Here is a 19,151-nt window from a genome sequence, read left to right as displayed (position 1 = left end):
GAGACATCCAGAAACACACCTAAGTTTTTGATAGTAGGGACCTGTTTTAGGGCAAACCAGAAGTTGGCACCCCAACCTAGAATTCCCCCCAACCACAGAACCTCCATCTTTGATGGATTCAGTCTCAGCTGGCCCTGCTTTAACCACTCAACCACAGCCTTCAACCCTTCAGCCAAATTGTTCAAGGCAGGGTCAGGCCAGTTGTCCATCAACAAATATAGCTGGGTATCATCAGCATATTGACAACAGCCCAGTCCAAAACTCCACACCAACTAGGCAAGGTGGTGCATATAGAACTGCCCCCTGAGGTACCCCACACACAGTGGATATTGAGAGACATCCTCTCTCCCAATACTACTCAACCTTGGAGAAACAAGGTGAGCCACTGCAAGGCAATCCTACACTCTTAAGTCAGCAAGGGAGTGAGCCAACCAAGCATGGTCAACTATATTGAATGCTGCTGTCAGACTGAGCAGCAACAGCAGCGCTGACCCGCCTTAATCCAACTGTATGCAAAGACCATCTGTGAGGGCAACCAGCACAGACTCTGTCTCATGGACAGGGTGGAAGCCAAACTGGAATGTGTCTAGGGATGATGTATCCTCCAGGAAACTCTGAAGCTGCTCAGCTGCCACTCTCTCAATTACTTTACCCAGAAATGAAAGATTCAAGACTGGACAGTAATTGGAAGGATCAATAGCATCCAATAATGGTTTCTGTAAGAGCCTCCAACAATCAAATTAAAAGGGAATGAATGGGTTGGCCCTTCTTATATCTGTTATCTTTTCTGCTGACTACTGATTTACTTATTTGTTTTACCTGCAGGGATGAAGGGGGGAAAAGAGCAAAAGACAACAAATGGTATAAACTAGAAGTTTAGCAAGAAATTGATTTCTGGTTCATCTTGTACAGTACAAATTATGCATTTCAGTATCATGCAGCCACGCCATGGGAATCTGATGTGGAAAACCATTCACAACACAGAAAGGTCAGCATGCAGGGTAAAACAACAGTTCCACTGAATGAATTTCAGCATATTTTGCCAGCCCAGCATCTAAATTTAGAAAGACTTTTTCCCCAAAAAAAATTTTTATACAAAAGAAAGCGTTTCTTTTTCCCAGTTATTCAAGGAGTACAATGAAGCACTTATTCTTTGATAGAGCTTCATTTTGCTGAATTGGCCATGTTCCTTTAAAAAACACTGAAGTAAACAGAAAACCACAATTGGGAAATTTCAGCATGTAAAAGAGATTGGAAGTAAAAATGGAAGTAAATAGGAACAATTATATTCATTTCACAGCTTGCCTAACAAAAGAACACGAACACAATTTAATTCTTAAAATACAGTGCAATGTTTAAGGAATTAAGGAAGTCTGTAATTGTAAACTTCCTTACTTAGAAATTACATCCAGGAGAAAGAAAGAAATATGTTCTGAAGACTCAAGTATTAGATGGCTGAGCCTGACCAGTCAATATTCCACCATCTTTACAGGGTACATACAATTTCCACTCAACAACCATCACACTTCTGCACTGTCCCCAGCAACAGTTTAAAAGTTTAAAAAGCTCAACAGTAATTTGTTAGCACAAAAGATGTTTAATTAAAGACTAACAGTAGCTAAATTTTGCTTTCTAGAAAATAATCTATTTGTTTAAAAACACTATATGTATGAAACACAGATTTCAACAATTTTCCCAGTCCTCAAAACAAAAGGCTTTGTTGTAAATAACTAACATTTGGCTAGTCATGATGCCTGACTACCTAAGTTTTGTTTACAGACTATTTATTTATTTGATCTGATTTGATTTTTATCCCGCCCTCCCCGCCGACAGTTAAATTAATAAGTACTAAAATTACACATTCAGTAATAAAACAATATTCAATGGTTAAAACAGAATACTGAATTGGTTCTATTCCCATGGCGACGGCCCTCTTCCACTTCTCTTAGGTACCGGTGTCGAGCCAATTAAATGCCAGCCGGAAGAGGACAGTCTTGCAGGCCCTGCGGAAGGCCCTCACTTCATCTGGGTTCCGCAAGGCCCTCACTTCAACTGGCAGTTGGTTCCACCAGCGGGGGGCTGCAACTGAGAAGGCCCTGTCTCTGGTTGATTTTAATCAGGCCTCCTTCGGCCCGGGGATTACTAATAGGTTTTGTGATCTCGATCTGAGTACTCTCTGGGGAACATGTGGGGAGAGACGGTCCCTAAGGTAGGCGGGTCCTAGGCCATATAGGGCTTTAAAGGTAATAACCAGCACCTTATAACGAATCTGGTATACTATTGGCAGCCAGTGCAGTTCCTGCAGTCCCGGCTGAATGTGCTCCCACCTGGAGAGCCCCAGTAACAGTCTGGTGGCCGCGTTCTGCACTAGCTGCAGCTTCCAGGTTTGGCACAAGGGCAGCCCCATGTAGAGGGCATTACAGTAGTCCAGCCTCGAGGTGACCATCACATGGATCACTACTGCCAGGTCACTGCGCTCCAGGAAGGGGACCAGCTGCCTTGCCTGCCTAAGATGGAAAAATGTGGATTTAGCAGTGGCTGCTATCTGAGCCTCCATTGTCAAGGCAGGCTTCAGTAGCACCCCCAAGCTCTTGATCTTGTGCACCATTGCCAGTCAAAAGCCGGTAGGGGAATTTCCCTTCCCAGACTGCCATGACTCAGGCAGACAACCTCCGTCTTCGCTGGACTGAGCTTCAATCTACTCAGCCTAAGCCATCCAGCCACGGCTTGTAGCACCAGGTCCAAATTTTCTGGGACACAGTCAGGCCGTCCGTCGATCAGTAGATAGAGCTGGGTGTCATCAGCATACTGGTAACAACCCAACCCATACCTCCGAGCAATCTGGGCAAGATGTAGATGTTGAACAACACTGGGGAGAGCACCGCCCCCTGAGCCACCCCGTAGTCAAGTGCATGCCCCGGGACAATTCACCCCCAATTGCCACCCTTTGTCCCCAACCATCAAGGAAAGAGGAAAGCCATTGCAAGGCCAACCCCTAAATCCCTGCGTCAGCGAGACAGCGGGTCAGCAACTGATGGTCGACCGTATTGAACGCCGCCAATAGGTCCAACAACATCAGTACCGCCGAGCCGCCTCGATCCAGATGCCACTGGAGGTCATCCACCAAGGCAACCAGCACTGTCTCTGTCCCGTGACCTCGGCGGAAGCCGGGCTGGTGAGGGTCTAGGACAGAAACGTCATCCAGAAACTGTAGCACTATTGCCCTCTCGATAATTTTACCCAAAAAGGGTAAATTCAAGACCAGCCGGTAATGTGCCAATTCGGCCGGGTCTGATGTTGGTTTTTTCAGGAGACGGTGGACCACAGCCTCTTTAAGAGGTGTTGAAAAATGCCCTTCCACAACGGATCTATTTACGATATCCCATATAGGATATCTGAGCTCCCTCTGGCAAGCTTTAATTAGCAAGAAGGGGCAAGGGTCCAAATCACAAGTTGTTGGGCATACAGTAGAGAGGATTCTGTCAACTTCCTCCAGGCTGAGTGTATTGAAGCCATCCAGAACTGAACCAGAAGACAGGCACGGGGCCTCGAGTTCACATACTGTCTCCAATGTGGCGGGGAGGTCGTGGAAGAGCGATGAGATCTTATCTGCAAAAAAGTTAACAAAAGCCTCACAGCCCATCTCCAATTCCCTAGAATTTGTCCTGCCTTGTGGCTGTGTTGTAAGGGTCTGAATTGTGTTAAACAATTGTGCCAGGCGCGAAATTGCAGATGCAATCTTGGCTGCAAAGTAAGTTTTCTTTGTGGCTTTGACTGCCATCTCATAGGACCTCGTAAACTCTCTATAAGATGTTCTAGTCATTTCGTCTCGAGTACGCCATTGCCTCTCTAGCCGTCTGAGTCCTCGTTTCATCTGCCGCGACTCCAGGTTGTACCATGATGCTACCTTAGTGTGAGGGCGCAGAGAACACCGAGGTGCGATCTCATCGATGGCTCTGGAGAGTCTGTCATGCCAAGACTCAACCAGGTCATCCAGAAAATTGCCATGGGGCCAGGAATCCCGTAGAGCCATTTGGAACCGTTCGGGGTCCATCTGGCTCTGCGGGCCAGCTAAAATGTGCTCACCGCCTAAACGGGCTTGGGGTGGAACATTCACACAAGTCTTGAGGGCATAGTGGTCCGACCATGGCACTGCTTTAGCAGTAATACTGTCCACTACAACTCCCGCCGCAAAGACCACATTTCAAAGGAATCAACTTTCTTCCTGTCAGCCTTCTTCATTTCATTCTCCAGCTTTCACAGAGACACAGAAAATAAACGTCTGATGTTGGAGGGAGGGAGGAACGAACAAACAAACATATATGGGGAGGGATACATGGATAGAAAGCCATTTTAGCTTTAAACGCATTCTCCAAGCCCCTAACTGGCTTGGCTTAAAGAAGTGATTTAGAGAGAGAAATGCCTTCTCCAAGCTAGCTACAGGGTGGTGGGGACTTCAAGAGCCACACAATATGTGTGAAAGAGCCACATGTGGCTCCTGAGCTGCAGTTTGGCCACCCCTGTGCTATAAGTGATTTACACCAGGATTTTTCCAGCTCCTTCATGGTTAAACTTTCCAGTCTCAATTTACCCCTGATTTATTTCGGCTGATAACAGAGCTGATCGGAATAGAAGATCTTGAACAATTTCAGTTTCCGCATCGTCAGCCTTACCCAGTAGTCATTACTTTTGCCTTCTTGATGTTTGGCAGTAATCTTGTTTTGGCATTTTCTGCCTTAATCTTTAATAGGAGCCATTTCAGGTCTTCACTTGTTTCTGCCAGTGATGTGGTGTCATCTGCATATCTCTCAGTGTTAATTTATTCTTATCATTCCCCCCCCCCATTTATTTGTTGATCTGAGGACCTGAGAAATTAAAGCCAAAATTTATCAAGGAGATAATTTATAAGATGTTAAATTGTATTTTTTTTATTTTTAATCAAATCTTTTCTAAAATGTCTTTTTAAAAATGTTATTCCAGTCATACACCACCCTAATGTTCATAACTGAGTCCAGTTCCCCATGCTGCAATCTCATCCTATAATACCTGAGTTACAAACGTGTAACTATTTAAGTATGGTTGTTAAGTTCCTCCAAGCAACCAGTGGGGGAAGGAGGGTGTACCAGGAGCAGGGAAGAACTCTTGCCATTTCTGCAATGTGCCTCCATTACCCAGAAGTGATACAGGCATGTCAGGGGGGGATTCTCTGGTTTTTGTGCAAAACTCTATGGTACAATTAGCCTCTACCACAGAGGTTTTGCCAAAACCCAGAGTGTTGTCCCTGACATCCTTGGCATCCCTAAGTTGCATCTGGGTCACATAGGCAAGAAATGCTGGGGGTTCCTCCCTTTTGGGAGGTAATTCCCCCCACTGGCCAGGTGACTGGTTGCAAAATGGGGCCTGGAAGTAGAAGATCCCCACCCTCATTGGGTGATCTGGCATCCCTATATTTAAGGGACCTAAAAATTCTAAATAAGCAAATTCTAAATAAGCATTATGGCCACTTTGCACAAAACTGTTAAGATAAAAAAAATGAACTGCATATCCTTAACACATAATTAGGAGGGTGATTATATGGCTATTTAGGAAAAGCAAACAGAAGTTAATATAATTAATTTGGATCATCTGCATCAAGTGATCAAGAGATGTGTAGTATTTTAGCAGAAAAGAGCTTTTTATTCTGAGACTCTGCACTTCACAATGCAGCTGGGTTCCTTTGAGCCAAGGAACAGACCCTTCTCTTCTGTGCTTATCCAAATTGTTATAGTTTGAAATATGAAAATCTAAACTGTTACTAATGATGACTAGAACCCATACAAAACAGATCTACATATATCTGATTAGCACTTCATTGCAATTGAAAGGAAATGGTGGCCCATTCCTAAGGAAATAAACTTCACTCTATAAGGCAAAGCAGAATTTTTTAAATCATAAGATCAAACTGTGAGCACTTCCAACTGATATCGATTATAGGCTACAACTGTGTCTAACTACATCAGTGCTAAGTGATGAATATTCACTCAATAGAAGAGACTCTGCAAGAGAATGGACCTAGAGAATGGAGAAGCTGATTGAAGTATATTGTCACATAATTAGGAAGGGGGAAAGTATAATTTGGGACATCTTCCAACAGTAGGGGTTCCTGGCTAGAGTAATCCAGGCATGCTCGCCCAGGATTTCTGCCCAACAGCATGCTGGAGGCAGGGCCATGCTGCTTGAAGGCCTGAGGTAAAGAGACTCTATTTTCACCTCTTTCCTTTCCCACAGTGATGATTTTAATGAAAACTTCTAACATTCAAACCACAAACTATTATTTGTTCTGTTCCACACAACAACCCAGAATTCCAGCCTCTTTTATAGTAGTTTGTGTTTCAGTGAAAGCAACCAACTATAGCTTCCTATCAGTCTGGAAATCTTATTAACCAACCACACATGGTGGGTGAAGGAAATGCTCAAACCAAAGGCTCATTCCTACAGAAACAAGCTCCGTTTTATCATTATGCATGAATGATATGATTTTACATATTATATTTGCTATTAATTAGTATTACATCTGTACAAAAGTACAGCTGTTCTACATTAATTCTAAACTTCAAATGGTTAATATCTGAGCCTAGACCAATGCTATTTTACTACTTTTGTTTCTGATTGTGTATCAAGATCACTTTCATTGAACTCAGCTAAGTTTCCTGTCAGAACTTTGAACTAAATAATAAGACTGAATCTGATTATTTTAACAAGATCTTGAAATGTAATTTCCCATCTTCAAAGAAATCTCTAAGTGATCAGCCGGTATCTAAATTATCTTTTGTATTGCTACTTCAAGGAGATAATCTTCTCTATGAGGCTATGACCCAACTACTTCAAAGGGATTTTTCTTAGACCCTGACAAAGCCTATAGCACAATATCAATGCTGTGTAGACAAAAAAAATTAATCTCTAGAATTTATACAAGGACAATCATTTTAAGTGAGAACTAACTCTCACCTACCACCTACCCTGAACTATATTATTACTGATCCAGCTGTGTTTGTCTGAAGCAGTAGAACAAAGAATCAAGTGGTACCTTTAAGATCAACAAAGTTTTATTCAAGGTATGAGCTTTTGTATGCACGTACACTTCTTCAGTGCACATGAAAGCTCATACATTGAATAAAATTTTGTGTCCCTACTGTACTCTAACTTTGTTCCGTATTATTACTGAGACAGAATATTATTGCATTTGACATGGCATTTTCAGACATTTCCTAAATATGTTTCTTCATTTTACTGTGGCCATACCAGACTCTAAAATATTAGGTAACTTGTATGCCCAGTCCTCAGATTTTTCAGTAAATTAAGTTGGAAAATCACTAGTGTAGGCATCTATCAGTAAATGACAGTCTGAAGATCTTTCCTTTCTTTCAATGTGCAAATGAAAGGTACAGAATTCAATGAGTTATTCAGATTTCAGGCATTAGTACCTTTACCTGTCTCCTGTAATATGGTAGTACAAGACCCAAAAAACATAAAGTAAGTTTAAGTTACCCATTGCAAATTGACTATAATTCAAGGTTAACTGCTTCTGCCCCGTAACAGCTCCAGTTGCCTCTTCAGTAATTCTTTGTGATCAGAAGCCCAGCTTCTTGAGCAAAATATTTTGAGTGAAGTATTCAAAGGTTGCCAACATTGTCTCTACTCTGTTATTCACAGAGGTGAGGTGTTCATATATTCCAATTACTGTTTAAGCTGTTAGTAAGCATTGTTTTGTCACAAAAAGTTGTTGGTCTTGATTAGCACATTCATTTAACATTTTCTTTAGTTTATCTTTAAGAAGTTCCTGGTTAGGTAAAGAAACTTCTCCCAGAGAATGTAAGCTATCAGCCAAAGAGGGGAGATTGTCTCAAGTATTGTATCTCTGTTATCTGTAGAAGTTGTAGTAAGGTCTCCTTTTAGAAGATAGAATTTGTCTTTTTTTAGGGCCCAGCAGACCTTGAAGGCAGAGAGACCAGTTATGTTTTTTTGTTGCCCATATTAATTGAAGAGAAATACTCACCAGCTGCTCTGTTTAACACCAAAGCACTGGGACACTGAAGCACCTGGGCACTAAAACACCAAATCTGCAGAAAGGTACTACTTCATATCAGCAGTTCAACTTCCAAGGACAAAACAGCAGCAAGAGGTGATAGTTTAAAGATTTAAAAACCTTCTGAGGGAGAGGATATATTTATTTACAAAGAAGCTGTGGCACACAGAGATACCATGGCACCATGAATGACGATGAACTTATTTACAAACCTAGCAAGACTGTGTTTTTTCACCTGTAACTTTTCCCAGGAATGGTCACTATGTTGTTTTATGTATATTTAAGCTTTGCACAGAAATGACATAGGATGTGTCTCTTGTATTTTATTGCCTTTTAACTGCACTGTTCACATTTTTTCTATGTATATATTTCTGCCTACTTTTCAACTGAGGATAAACCTTGCATCTGATGAAATTGATTCTAGCCCATAATGCATCTATATAGTTAAAAGTGCCATAAAACCTCCTTATTTTTTCTGCAACACAACTGCTTCTCTGGAATCTATTAGCAATAAGCTGAATTCAGCAGGGGAGGTATTCATTCAAACATATTTTAAGTACACTTAAAAGAGTGTTAGCCCAGGAAGCCTCAAATTATTTTTCCTTTTACATCCACCTTTATATCCAATATCCAACTGTCTAGGCCCTCACTGTTGCTGGATTAACAAGAGGCTCTTTCTATAGCTCTAAATGACACAAAATCACCTGACATTACAGTAACAAATACTTTAAATTATGTTTCCACTTTACAGAGCTTCATGTATGGAATGGAAGCAAAATAAAAAATATATTCAATGGTACAAAACAGTATGGACCTTAAACATTTCAAATGTATGCTCAATGAAGTGCAAACCACTTCTGAAGTGGCTTATGCTATTATGTTAAGGCTTATTTTAAAAGACCATCAAATTATGTTTTCAATTTTCCTGCACATTGAATTTTTATATATGTTTTAACACAAACCTATTGTCCTTTAACACACACAATCAAAAGGTATGCAGTGATTTTATGGTTAACATTCAAAAGCAATTAAAATGTCCACTGATTAAACAATAATGCTTTAACAAATCCCTTGTGATTTTACATCCATAAGTTTACATTTCACTTAATAGAAGTACCATAAAGTCACACTCTGACTCACTCGTGGATATTTCTCTACTATCAAAGCCCTAATGATCCTAGTGTTGACTCCTGGGTATTAAATTTTATCCCATGGAAACAGTTTTTTTCCTGAAGATATTTTTTCATCTAAAATCCTGTTGCCTGTCTGGCAGAACATTATAAAGAAATAACACATGATCCTCTCTGCCTCATCATGATATTCCCCAAATAAAGCCACTAGATTAATGTGAATTACTTCACCTAAACTAGTATATGTATCATGCAAGTAAATTAGTCATCTCTTGCATCTAAGGTGCAACAACTCAAGTGTCATTGTACAACAGAGGTTTTAACTATGGTGTTACAGCTCAATTGACCTGACAGAGATGATTTTGTTACTAGGGGTTCTGACATGATGCTATAGGCTAAATTAACCTGACAGAGATGATCAGCCATACCCCTACGCAAAACTATATTTGATCTCATGTCCACTGTAAGCCCAACCCAAGTGAAATGCTATACAGTCCTATTCACTTCTTTGGCACCACAGACTGTACCATCTGTAACTACTGCATGACAAACAGGACTATGTCCACTTGTTTTGAAGCACTGAACTTCAAGCGTATTTCCTGCACATGACATGGCCCTGTGCCTAGATGGACACATCACTTTTTCCAAGATATGCACAAGGCTAGGCATATTGTTATTTACCAATGCTGTAGTCTGATGGCTCCAACCTGGTGGAACTCTGCCACATGACACCAGAGCCCTGCGGGACTTAATTCAATTCCACAGGGCCTTCAAGGTAGAGATGTTCTGCCAGACTTTTGGTTGAGGACAGCAACAGATCTAACTTGGCTGGCACCTCCCATCCCCCCTTTCTCTTTTTCATCTTTTCCGCTGTCTCTTCTGTCCCCTACCCATGAGGCAACATGGTCCAGAACCACTTGGGAAAAAAATTATCTAGAGTTTGTTTTTTTAATAAATAATGAGTATTTTAAAGCTTAAGATATATTATAGTTTTAACGCTTTTATGATGTATTTTAATTATTGTTCATAACCCAGAGCCCGGTGAACTCAAGGACTGGGTGATTCAAAAATTGAAAATATAAATAAATCATGGCTGGAACAGATACACATACACTTTTTTGTGATAATACTAGGGTTAACAGAAGCAGAAAGAGAGGTATTCTTTCCAAATGCAACTCACCACACTATGGCATAGAGAGAGAAAAAACAATGTATTTGGCTCTTCTTGCAGTCTATGTATTCCACCTCTGGTAACTAGTTGCACAGCAGTCCTAGGTTCTGAAATCATATTCTGGCTAGTCCTGAAAACACTCCTGGTTCATCTCTATCATTCTATCCTCTCCTCTCTCCTTTAGACAGCTAAACCAATGCCAGTTACCAATGATCGAAAACACTACGTTACTTATGAAACTGTGTGTATGGAAGAGAAAACGCAAAGCACACAGTGTGAACAAAATCATATTATTAATCAGGATCCAATTATGTTACGTAGGTGTGTAATAAAATCAAATTGTGAGTCTCCTATAGGCAAAACAGCTTTTGTTGAGGCTGACACACAGCAGAGAAGAGGGACAGCAGAATGCTTTCATCTGCTTTTCTGATACAACTACTCTTCTCAAGCCTGTTACATCAGAACACATCTTGAAATTCATAAGGACTTCCTTGAGAAGCTAGTGCAGAGGGAAAATATTGGATGGTACAAACGCTAAGCATATACACTCACTATTTCCCTGCTACAAATCATCCTCTCTAGCAGCTGGTTGAGAAATAATCTGTCATCAAGGCTTTATTACATGCCTTTGCAGAAGTCTTAAGAGCCAAACTACAAATTGCATGCAGTGTTATGATCATACTAGGAATAAGGCCCATTGTGAGGGAAAATACAATGGGTTATAGAGTGCCCCCCCTCTTGCTGTCTTCAGTTTGGTGTAGTAGTTAAGTGCATGGACTCTTTTCTGGAAGAACTGGGTTTGATTCCCCACTTCTCCACATGCACCTGCTGGTAAGGCCTTGGTCAGTCATAACTCTCTCAGAGCTGCTCTGCTCAAAGAGCAGTTCTGGGAAACCTCTCTCAGCTCTACCTACCTCACAGGGTGTCAGTTGTGGGGAGGGAAAAGGAAAGGAGACTGTAAGCAACTCTGAGACTCCTTCAGGTAGTAAAGGGTGGGGTATAAATCCATTCTTCTCCTTCTTCCCACCCAAGTGAAGGCATTCACTCCCTCCACCTTAGTATCTTCTCACCCACCCATTTCCCAACTTCTCACCCCCACCCTGTTCTAACTACCCCCCACACCCCAACCACCTCTTCCTCTCAACTACCCCCAGAGCCTTGGCATTTCACTACTCACCCCACCCATGATATTCACTCACTCCACCCTTGCTATCTTCCCACCCACCCACCAACCCTTGGTCTTCACTCACCCCCACTCTTGCTGTCTTCCGAACCCACTCTGCAGCTGAACAGATACTGGCTTCCCTTGCATGTGTGTGTCCCTGTGTCTGTGATGACTGAAAGCCCTGAAAGATGCCCAGAATGCAGATAAGGAAGACAAATTATGGGGGTCCAGGGGGCATGATGACAGGCATTGAAGCTCAGCATTCCTTTTGTCTGCAGTGCATCATTGCCGCCTTTTCCTCTCATATTCAGCCTTGTGGCATTTAGCATCAGTGTAAGCTTAATGGGGTGGCCTGGAGGTTTGGGGGGGCTGGAATAGCTGTGTTATGGCATACCATGAAGACTTCAGCTTTCCATCCCTTCCCCCCTCCCTGCAGCCTCTACCTAGGAAAAATACAGTCTTTCTCCACAGTGGGGACCAAAGCAGGAGGGAAGCAACCTCAGCAGGGTATAAGGACACAGAATCCACCCTACAAAGCAGCCATTTTCTCCAAGGGAGCTGTTCTCTGCCATCCAGAGAGCATCTGTAATTCTGAGTGATCCCCAGTTCTCACCTGGAGATTGACAACAATGGTTCTCCAGGCAGAAATGGCTGGTTCGGAGGGTGGAGTCTATGTATTGTACCTATCTGAGGTCCCACACTTCCTCAAACCACACTCTCTCCAAGCTCCATGCCTCAAATCTCCAGGAATTTTCCAACCTGGAGTTGACAACCCTATCTCCTTCTTAGCCAAACATCAACCTACTTTCATCTGCCCTTCTGACTTCAGCTTTCCATTTTCTCCCCCCTCCCGGCAGCCTCTACCCAGGAAAAGTACAGTCTTTATCCACAGTGAGAACCAAAGCAGATTACATCATCATCCTCTTTTGATCAGCACAACAACCCTGTGAAGTAGGTTAGGCTGAAAGTCTGAAATTAGTCCAAAATCACCCAGTCAGCTTCCACAGCAAGGACCTCAGTCTGGCAGACCCTGCTCAGAAGCAGTTTGATGCAGTGGTTAAGTGCGCGGACTGATTCCCCAATCCTCCATATGCATCTGCTGATGTGATCTTGAGTCAGTCACAAGTTCTTACAGAGCTGTTCTACTCAAGAGCAGTTCTGAGAGCGCTCTCTCAGTTCCACCTACCTGACAGGGTTGTCCCTGACACTCCTTCAGCTAGTAAAGGTTTGCGTATAAATCCAAACTCTTCTTTTTCTTTTTCTAACTCCTATACCACACTGGCTGTCATAGGGGGGCTGCTGCTGAACAGCTGCAAGCAGCCAGGTCTATGGCAGCCAACCTCCAGGTGAAGCCAGAAGATCTCCTGGTATCACAACTGAACTCCAGACAACAGATCTCTCTCCCTCTGGACGGTGGACTCTATGGCATTATATTCAGCTGAGGCTCCTCCCTTTACTGACAGATCCAAGCTTAGTTGCCTAACAACAGCCACTGCCTAGCAGCTTCCCCAGCAGCTCAATCCTCATCTGTCCTGGAGCAAGGCTGAGAGGAGGAGGGAGAGAATGAGTGACAGGAAAGAGGCGGCCACCATGGCCTCTGAGTAAACACTCCTGGCAGGGTCAGGCTTTGCCACCTAGTTGCATTACCACCTTCATTCCCTGTCTCTTCGCCCTCTCCCTACCCCAGCTGCCTACTTTATCTTCCAAATGCCACAGAAAGTGGGTAGGCAACAGCGGGCGGGAGTGGACTCAACCAATGGAACACAACAGAACTTGAGTTGCAGTTGATGGGCCAATGGCTGATGGAGTGCACACTGCAGTCAATGGGAGAGCCAGAAAGTGCCAATACAACCTGATATGTTTATTTTTCCTGGTTGTGTGCTGATTATAATTAAAACATACAAAATAACTGAATCTGTGAGCACATTTCCTATTTAGTAAAGTAACAGGATTAAAATGTCTGCCATTCTTCTTACTCAAGAAATACAGCTAATAATTTTTAGTATGCGGACAAGTGGTAGAACAGGATCTATGCAGTGAGCTAGAAATAGATCTATGCAGAGAGCTAGTACAACACAAGCTTATCAGTTTTGCTTGGTCAGCATGGACGTTCACTGAATGTTTCATCAAGCCTTCCTATGAGGGCGGTCAACAAATCCATTTTAATGCATTCAGGATATAGTATGCAGAGTTCAACCATATTATGACAACATCACGTTCTCCAAATACCAATAAGTGCCAAGCTGCAACTGAATGAATGAATGAATTGAATAAATGAATTTCATCATGTGTCACAAATTCTTTTTTAAATGGGCATTAGCTCAACTGTATTGTCTGCTGTTAAATGTAAAATCTCTTTGGTTCAGGAAGGAGAAGGAGAATTTATACTGTATGCTAGCTAACACAGAGAGTTTTCTGATGTATAAAGCTAGATTTTCTAACCAGATGTCAGAACTTTCAAGACATACTTACCTTAGAAAAGCGAGAATTTATCCATTTTGTGAAAGTTTTCTTTTGTACATCATTATGTTCATCTAGAAAACAAAGAGAATATATGTTAAAAAGTATATCTCAGACTTGCTAAATGACACTGAACCAATACGGAGAACATTTTAGGAATAATTCATTTCATTATTTCCCACAGAAAATCTGAACGAGCATCCTCTGATTGGAAAAAGTCATTGTTTTAAGTGATCAAATTAGTCTATGCCTCTTTCATAAAACCAACAAATTCGAAAAAGGTGAACTCACAAAATGTGACTGATCAAGTCAAGCCAGTCTAGAGATTTACACCCTTTTCCAGAGCCTAGCATAAAGATTACTGAAAGGTAACAAAACAGATTCAGTGTCTTAACTATACCCTGAAAAACTTGTTGACCTTTAAAATACTGCTGGACTCAAAATCTTGCTCTTCACTGCACACCAACCCAGCTATGGACCTGAAAATGTTTTAATTATTTTTAACTAGGATCATAAATAGTCTGTGCAATCATGTGAATTTCCTGCATTGTGCAGGGGGTTGAACTAGATGACCCTGGAGGTCCCTTCCAACTCTATGATTCTATGTGTGCCCTCCTCTCTTCATAAATAGAAATACATCTTACTAATGTAGCATTTAACCTGCTCCTTCATTTATCGGGGGCTGGAGCAGGAGGTCTGCTCCAACTCTATGGCTCTATTCATTTACTTAATTTATACCCTACTTTGTTCCCCAACTGGAACTAGGCTGACAGCTCTGAGTTGAGAAATATATGGAGATTTGGGAGGTAAAGTCTGGGAAGGGTGGGATTTGGGGAGGGATTCAGCAAGGCATAATGTCATAGAATCCACCCTCCAAAGCAGTCATTTTCTCCAGGGCAACTGATCTTGGTAGTCTGGAGACCAACTGTGAAAGCAGGCGATCTCCAAGTGCTACCTGGAGGTTGGTAACCCTAACATTTTGGGACCTAAAGTGGTTTACAACATTCTTCTCTCCTCCATCTTACTTGTGCAACAACCCTGTGAGGTAGGTTAGGCTGAAAGTACATAACTGGCCCAAGGTCACTTACAAAACTTTTATAGCAGAGTGGGGATTCCCAGATCTTAGTCTGATACTCCAACTACTACATAACATTGAGTATTAGTCTCCATATACTGTTGGGCTCAGCATGGGCAATAGGTAATTCTCATCTGAATTTAAGTACTAGGTTCAAATTAAAGGGGGAGATACAGAAAAACCCTACACAAGCAGGAAGAATTTTGTTTCCTTTTTCATAAGCTAAGGAAACTGGGTTCTTATACATCTTTGTGTTCCTTGCAGCAGTGTCACCAAGAATCTGTAGTAAATCACAGGAATGTACCTTAACCTCCTAACATATCATGCTCCAGCTAGAAAAGAGAACCAAACCTCAGTAATGGAGTCCATGCTTATTAGAAAAGAAATCAAATGAAAGAAATAATCCTTTCTTTGCTTGATAATACTCACCAACCATGAAACACATTGCATCAAGAAATTTACAATATTTTATTTATAATGTTCAAACAGAAAAAAAAATGGATTTCATTCTACACATATACAAAGAACTTGGTTTCGAAAATCCACACTCAAAACAACTAAACTTTCCCAAACTCCACAGATTTCTGACTCTGTCATGCAGTTAAAACAAATTGTGTATTGATATGAATAACAAGTACTTTAAGGAGGTATTACAGATCAAGGAAAGCAGAAAACTAGGCAATATACATGCTTCTGCTTGCTAATAAAAATATTTTTGTGACAAAGAAAATGAATTTTCTATGAGAATAATAAAAACTGTCACATTCACTTTTTCTGCCTAAGTTCATAATTAGTATCTTTGGGGTAGATTATAAATTTATCTCTTCAAAAATAAAGGATCAGAGTGGAAAGAAGGAAGCATACACAATGCAGATTGGTTACTGGAGATAAATAAGCAATAAGCAGAAGGGTTATGTGTAACGCCAATGAAGGATAAAGTTTTATGTCATTAATTTCATCTATAAACCAGAGGTGGATTAGCATAACCCTGTCTTGAAGATAGAAAGGTACCCTTTACCAAGATTTGATGGCGTATTTGCAATCCTGTCAGGAGGGAAAATGACTCAGCAAGATCAAAGGCCTCCTTGCAGATGGAAGCAGAAGATGATTCCAAAGTAGGGTTGCCAGGCCCAACTCAGGAAATACCTGGGGACTTTGGGGGTGGAGCCTGGAGACTTTCCCATTTATTTAAATAAAAAAATACAGCACTGCAGTTCCCCTGAATACAGTCTTATTTCTTTGTCCTTTTTTTGCCTTCAAAGGATTCCCCAGCAGCTGCACTTCTACTAAATGAAAGTATAATTTGTCACACCCCCACAAGTTCTTTGTCAGGCTTTGGTACTATTTCCAAGCATGGCTTTATTAAAGAACACACACTCTCACAAAGCAGCCAAAATAAATACAGTTTGCAAGCCACACTTTTGTGATCTCATTGGGGCATGGTATAAATTGCTTTACTCATGGGAGCTGCTGAATGTAAAAATCTGCTTTATTTCAACCAACTTCTTCAGACTAACACAGAAAAATGAAAGTAAGGAAGAGAGAAGTCTAGGGGTGAAATTTTCCTCCATCACATAATCAGGTTCTAGTTAATACAAAACAGAAAGACTATGCTCTGTTCCTTTCTCATACACTTCACACACTCAATGGGGAAGAGCCACAGGGCTCTGTCTGTTTGTCCCCTCCAATGAAGCTTTCATCCTGCCCAGATTCAAAGATGCAAACACATTCCCAATTTGCAGGCTTCTTCTAAAATGTCCTGCCGAGATTAAAAGGGCTGTTGGGGTGGAGCTTCCCCCACAGGCCACCTAGCCAGCGGCAGGGAAGAGCCTGTAAACCAGGGGATCCCCTGCCCAGACCTCATCATCAACGCTTCAAAAGCACTACATCAATATAACATATTAGTATTTGATATTGCATCAGCTCCAGCTACCTGGCAAAGCACAATGGATCAAGTTTTGCAAGATGTCACAAGAACTCAGCGCTATCTGAAAAGTATTGTGACAACTGAAGGTAATGAAGAACATTTAAAGATTTTGCAAATGGTACTGGAAAAAGTAGATGAATATGTGTTAACGGCCATTCAATTAAATAGAGTCAGTAACATACTCCAGACACATTACAGATGTACATGGCTTACATAAGTGCCCAAAGAAAATACAGGTAATTCTTAGGGCTTGTTAACTACATCAGGTTAATTTGTGCCAAACTTGGCAAGTGTATTGCACTCACTGAACTGCTTGCTACAAAAGGACCAAAAGTAGTATAGTATGGTCACGTGTCTATGAAAAGCCTTCTTACAAGCCAAGAAGTTGGCTGACATCTGACAATACACTGATGCACTATGATCCATCTCTGCCCATTAACCTAGCATATGATGCTTCTTCACATAGAAAAGGGGCAGTAATATCTCATGTGATGCTTGATAATCAAGAGGGGCCAAAAGCATTTGCCTCCAGATTGAACTATGGACAGATAGATACAGAGGCATTTTCTAACTTGGGGTGTAAAGAAATTCAGCCAGTATCATTGGCCACCAGCCTCTAGTTTCTATCCTGATTCCATTAAAAGGAATTTCCTTAACAGCTGCAGCTCATATGCAATGATGGGTTCTTTTGAGCAGGCTACACTTACAACACTGAATACAAGAGATGAATGGCACCGGCAAATACAAATGGCCTCTCATATTTATCAATAGCATCTAAAGAGCAGCCTGAGGTGGAATCTGTTAATTTTGTCAATTTGTCTCAGTTTTAATGTACCCCCACAAATCAGTATGGCTGAACAGGAAATTAAGACCCTGTATTTTATTAAGCAACACTCAAAACCTGCTTATGTCAAATTTGCATTTCTGTTTTATCTACTAGTTTTACTTATTGTGTTTGTTAGTGAATAAAATATGCTTAACCATGAATCCAGCCTTGTATGGAACTTACTGTGAACAGCATGATTAACAGCAAGTATCTTACACTATCAATTGCTTGAGAAAAAAAACTGTAAGACTGGCAAGTTATTTTGCCATTTTATACTTTTCTCATAGCTCACTAGCCTAGTTGTCCATGTGTAGCCTTTCAGCCCTTAAAAATCTGCTAAGCCTTTAAATTAATTGAGTGATAATTATTCTGCAGCATTTGCATGTAGTACAGCCAGAAGATCCAAACACTGTCAGCCTTAAGTTCTTTTAGGTGGCAAGCTAGACTTATTGGGGGGCTGAAAGAGCTCTGAGAGCTGTAACTGACCCAAGGTCACCCAACTGGCTTCATATGGAAGAAAGCAGTATTGAACCTTATTTTCCAGATTAGAGTTTGCTGCTCTTAACCAAGACACCATGCTGTCTTTAAATACTTGGTGGCTCAGAGTTTTCAAAAGGTTCAATCAGTATGACTTCCAGGGCAGGAAAATGCCGAGATGAGCTGCTTCTCATAAAGGGAACAGGCTGGAACTTCTGTTCGGGGTAGTGGAAGGCAAATTAATGCCTACTGCCTACTTTTCTCAGTCAGAGATTAGTCCAAGATATGCAAAGAAAACTTTGAGGAGATTTACCTTGGCTAAAAGGGAGTCCTGGGGGGGGGGGGCTCCTTTGAGGGGTCTCAGGAGAAGAGTTGCATTTTCATCATCTGCAGAAATTTCCAGAGTCATTTATTTGACATAAGCTCGACAGAATCCTAACCTTCTTGGACATTACTAAACATCTAAAGCTACACAAGACCGGTGTGGATCTGGATAACTTGTAGAAAAGGTAGAGATTACTATCTTTCATTCTGGGACTATTTAAAGTTAAACAGAATACATTCAAAAGGTGGGAAATGGAAATCTAGAAAGTTTGGAAGAAGAAGGGATGAAGAGGTAAAATTTGGACTCTTTAAATTTAAAGGACAGTGCTAAAAAGTGAGAAGGAATTTATTGTTTGGTCTACTTGCGGTTTTGAAAAAAGAGCACCATCGTCACAGACCTGCAGCGTATACAGTCAACACAGGAAGTACGTCAAGTATCGTGAGATCTCTCTACCAGCAAAAACGGGATTTGGTGGCAAGAAAGCAGAAAGTATTAGATGAAAAGCCTACTCTAGGACTATAATACCATAG

The 19,151-nt window shown here is 41.4% G+C and overlaps 1 protein-coding gene across 1 annotated transcript in view; it reads right to left on the bottom strand.

The window, feature by feature from the left end:
- The window catches only part of UTRN (utrophin), a 640,548-nt gene that overhangs the window by 530,636 nt on the left and 90,761 nt on the right, over positions 1–19,151 (bottom strand). The window contains exon 3 of the mRNA XM_060240558.1: positions 14,004–14,065. Within this exon, the coding sequence (XP_060096541.1) occupies positions 14,004–14,065 (62 nt within the window). The remainder of the gene's footprint in view (positions 1–14,003; positions 14,066–19,151) is intronic.

This window comes from Heteronotia binoei, chromosome 1, assembly GCF_032191835.1.
Source record: "Heteronotia binoei isolate CCM8104 ecotype False Entrance Well chromosome 1, APGP_CSIRO_Hbin_v1, whole genome shotgun sequence".
NCBI lineage: Eukaryota > Metazoa > Chordata > Lepidosauria > Squamata > Gekkonidae > Heteronotia > Heteronotia binoei.
Note: the sequence above shows the minus strand (reverse complement) of the source record. Positions and strands in the feature narration are given on the sequence as shown.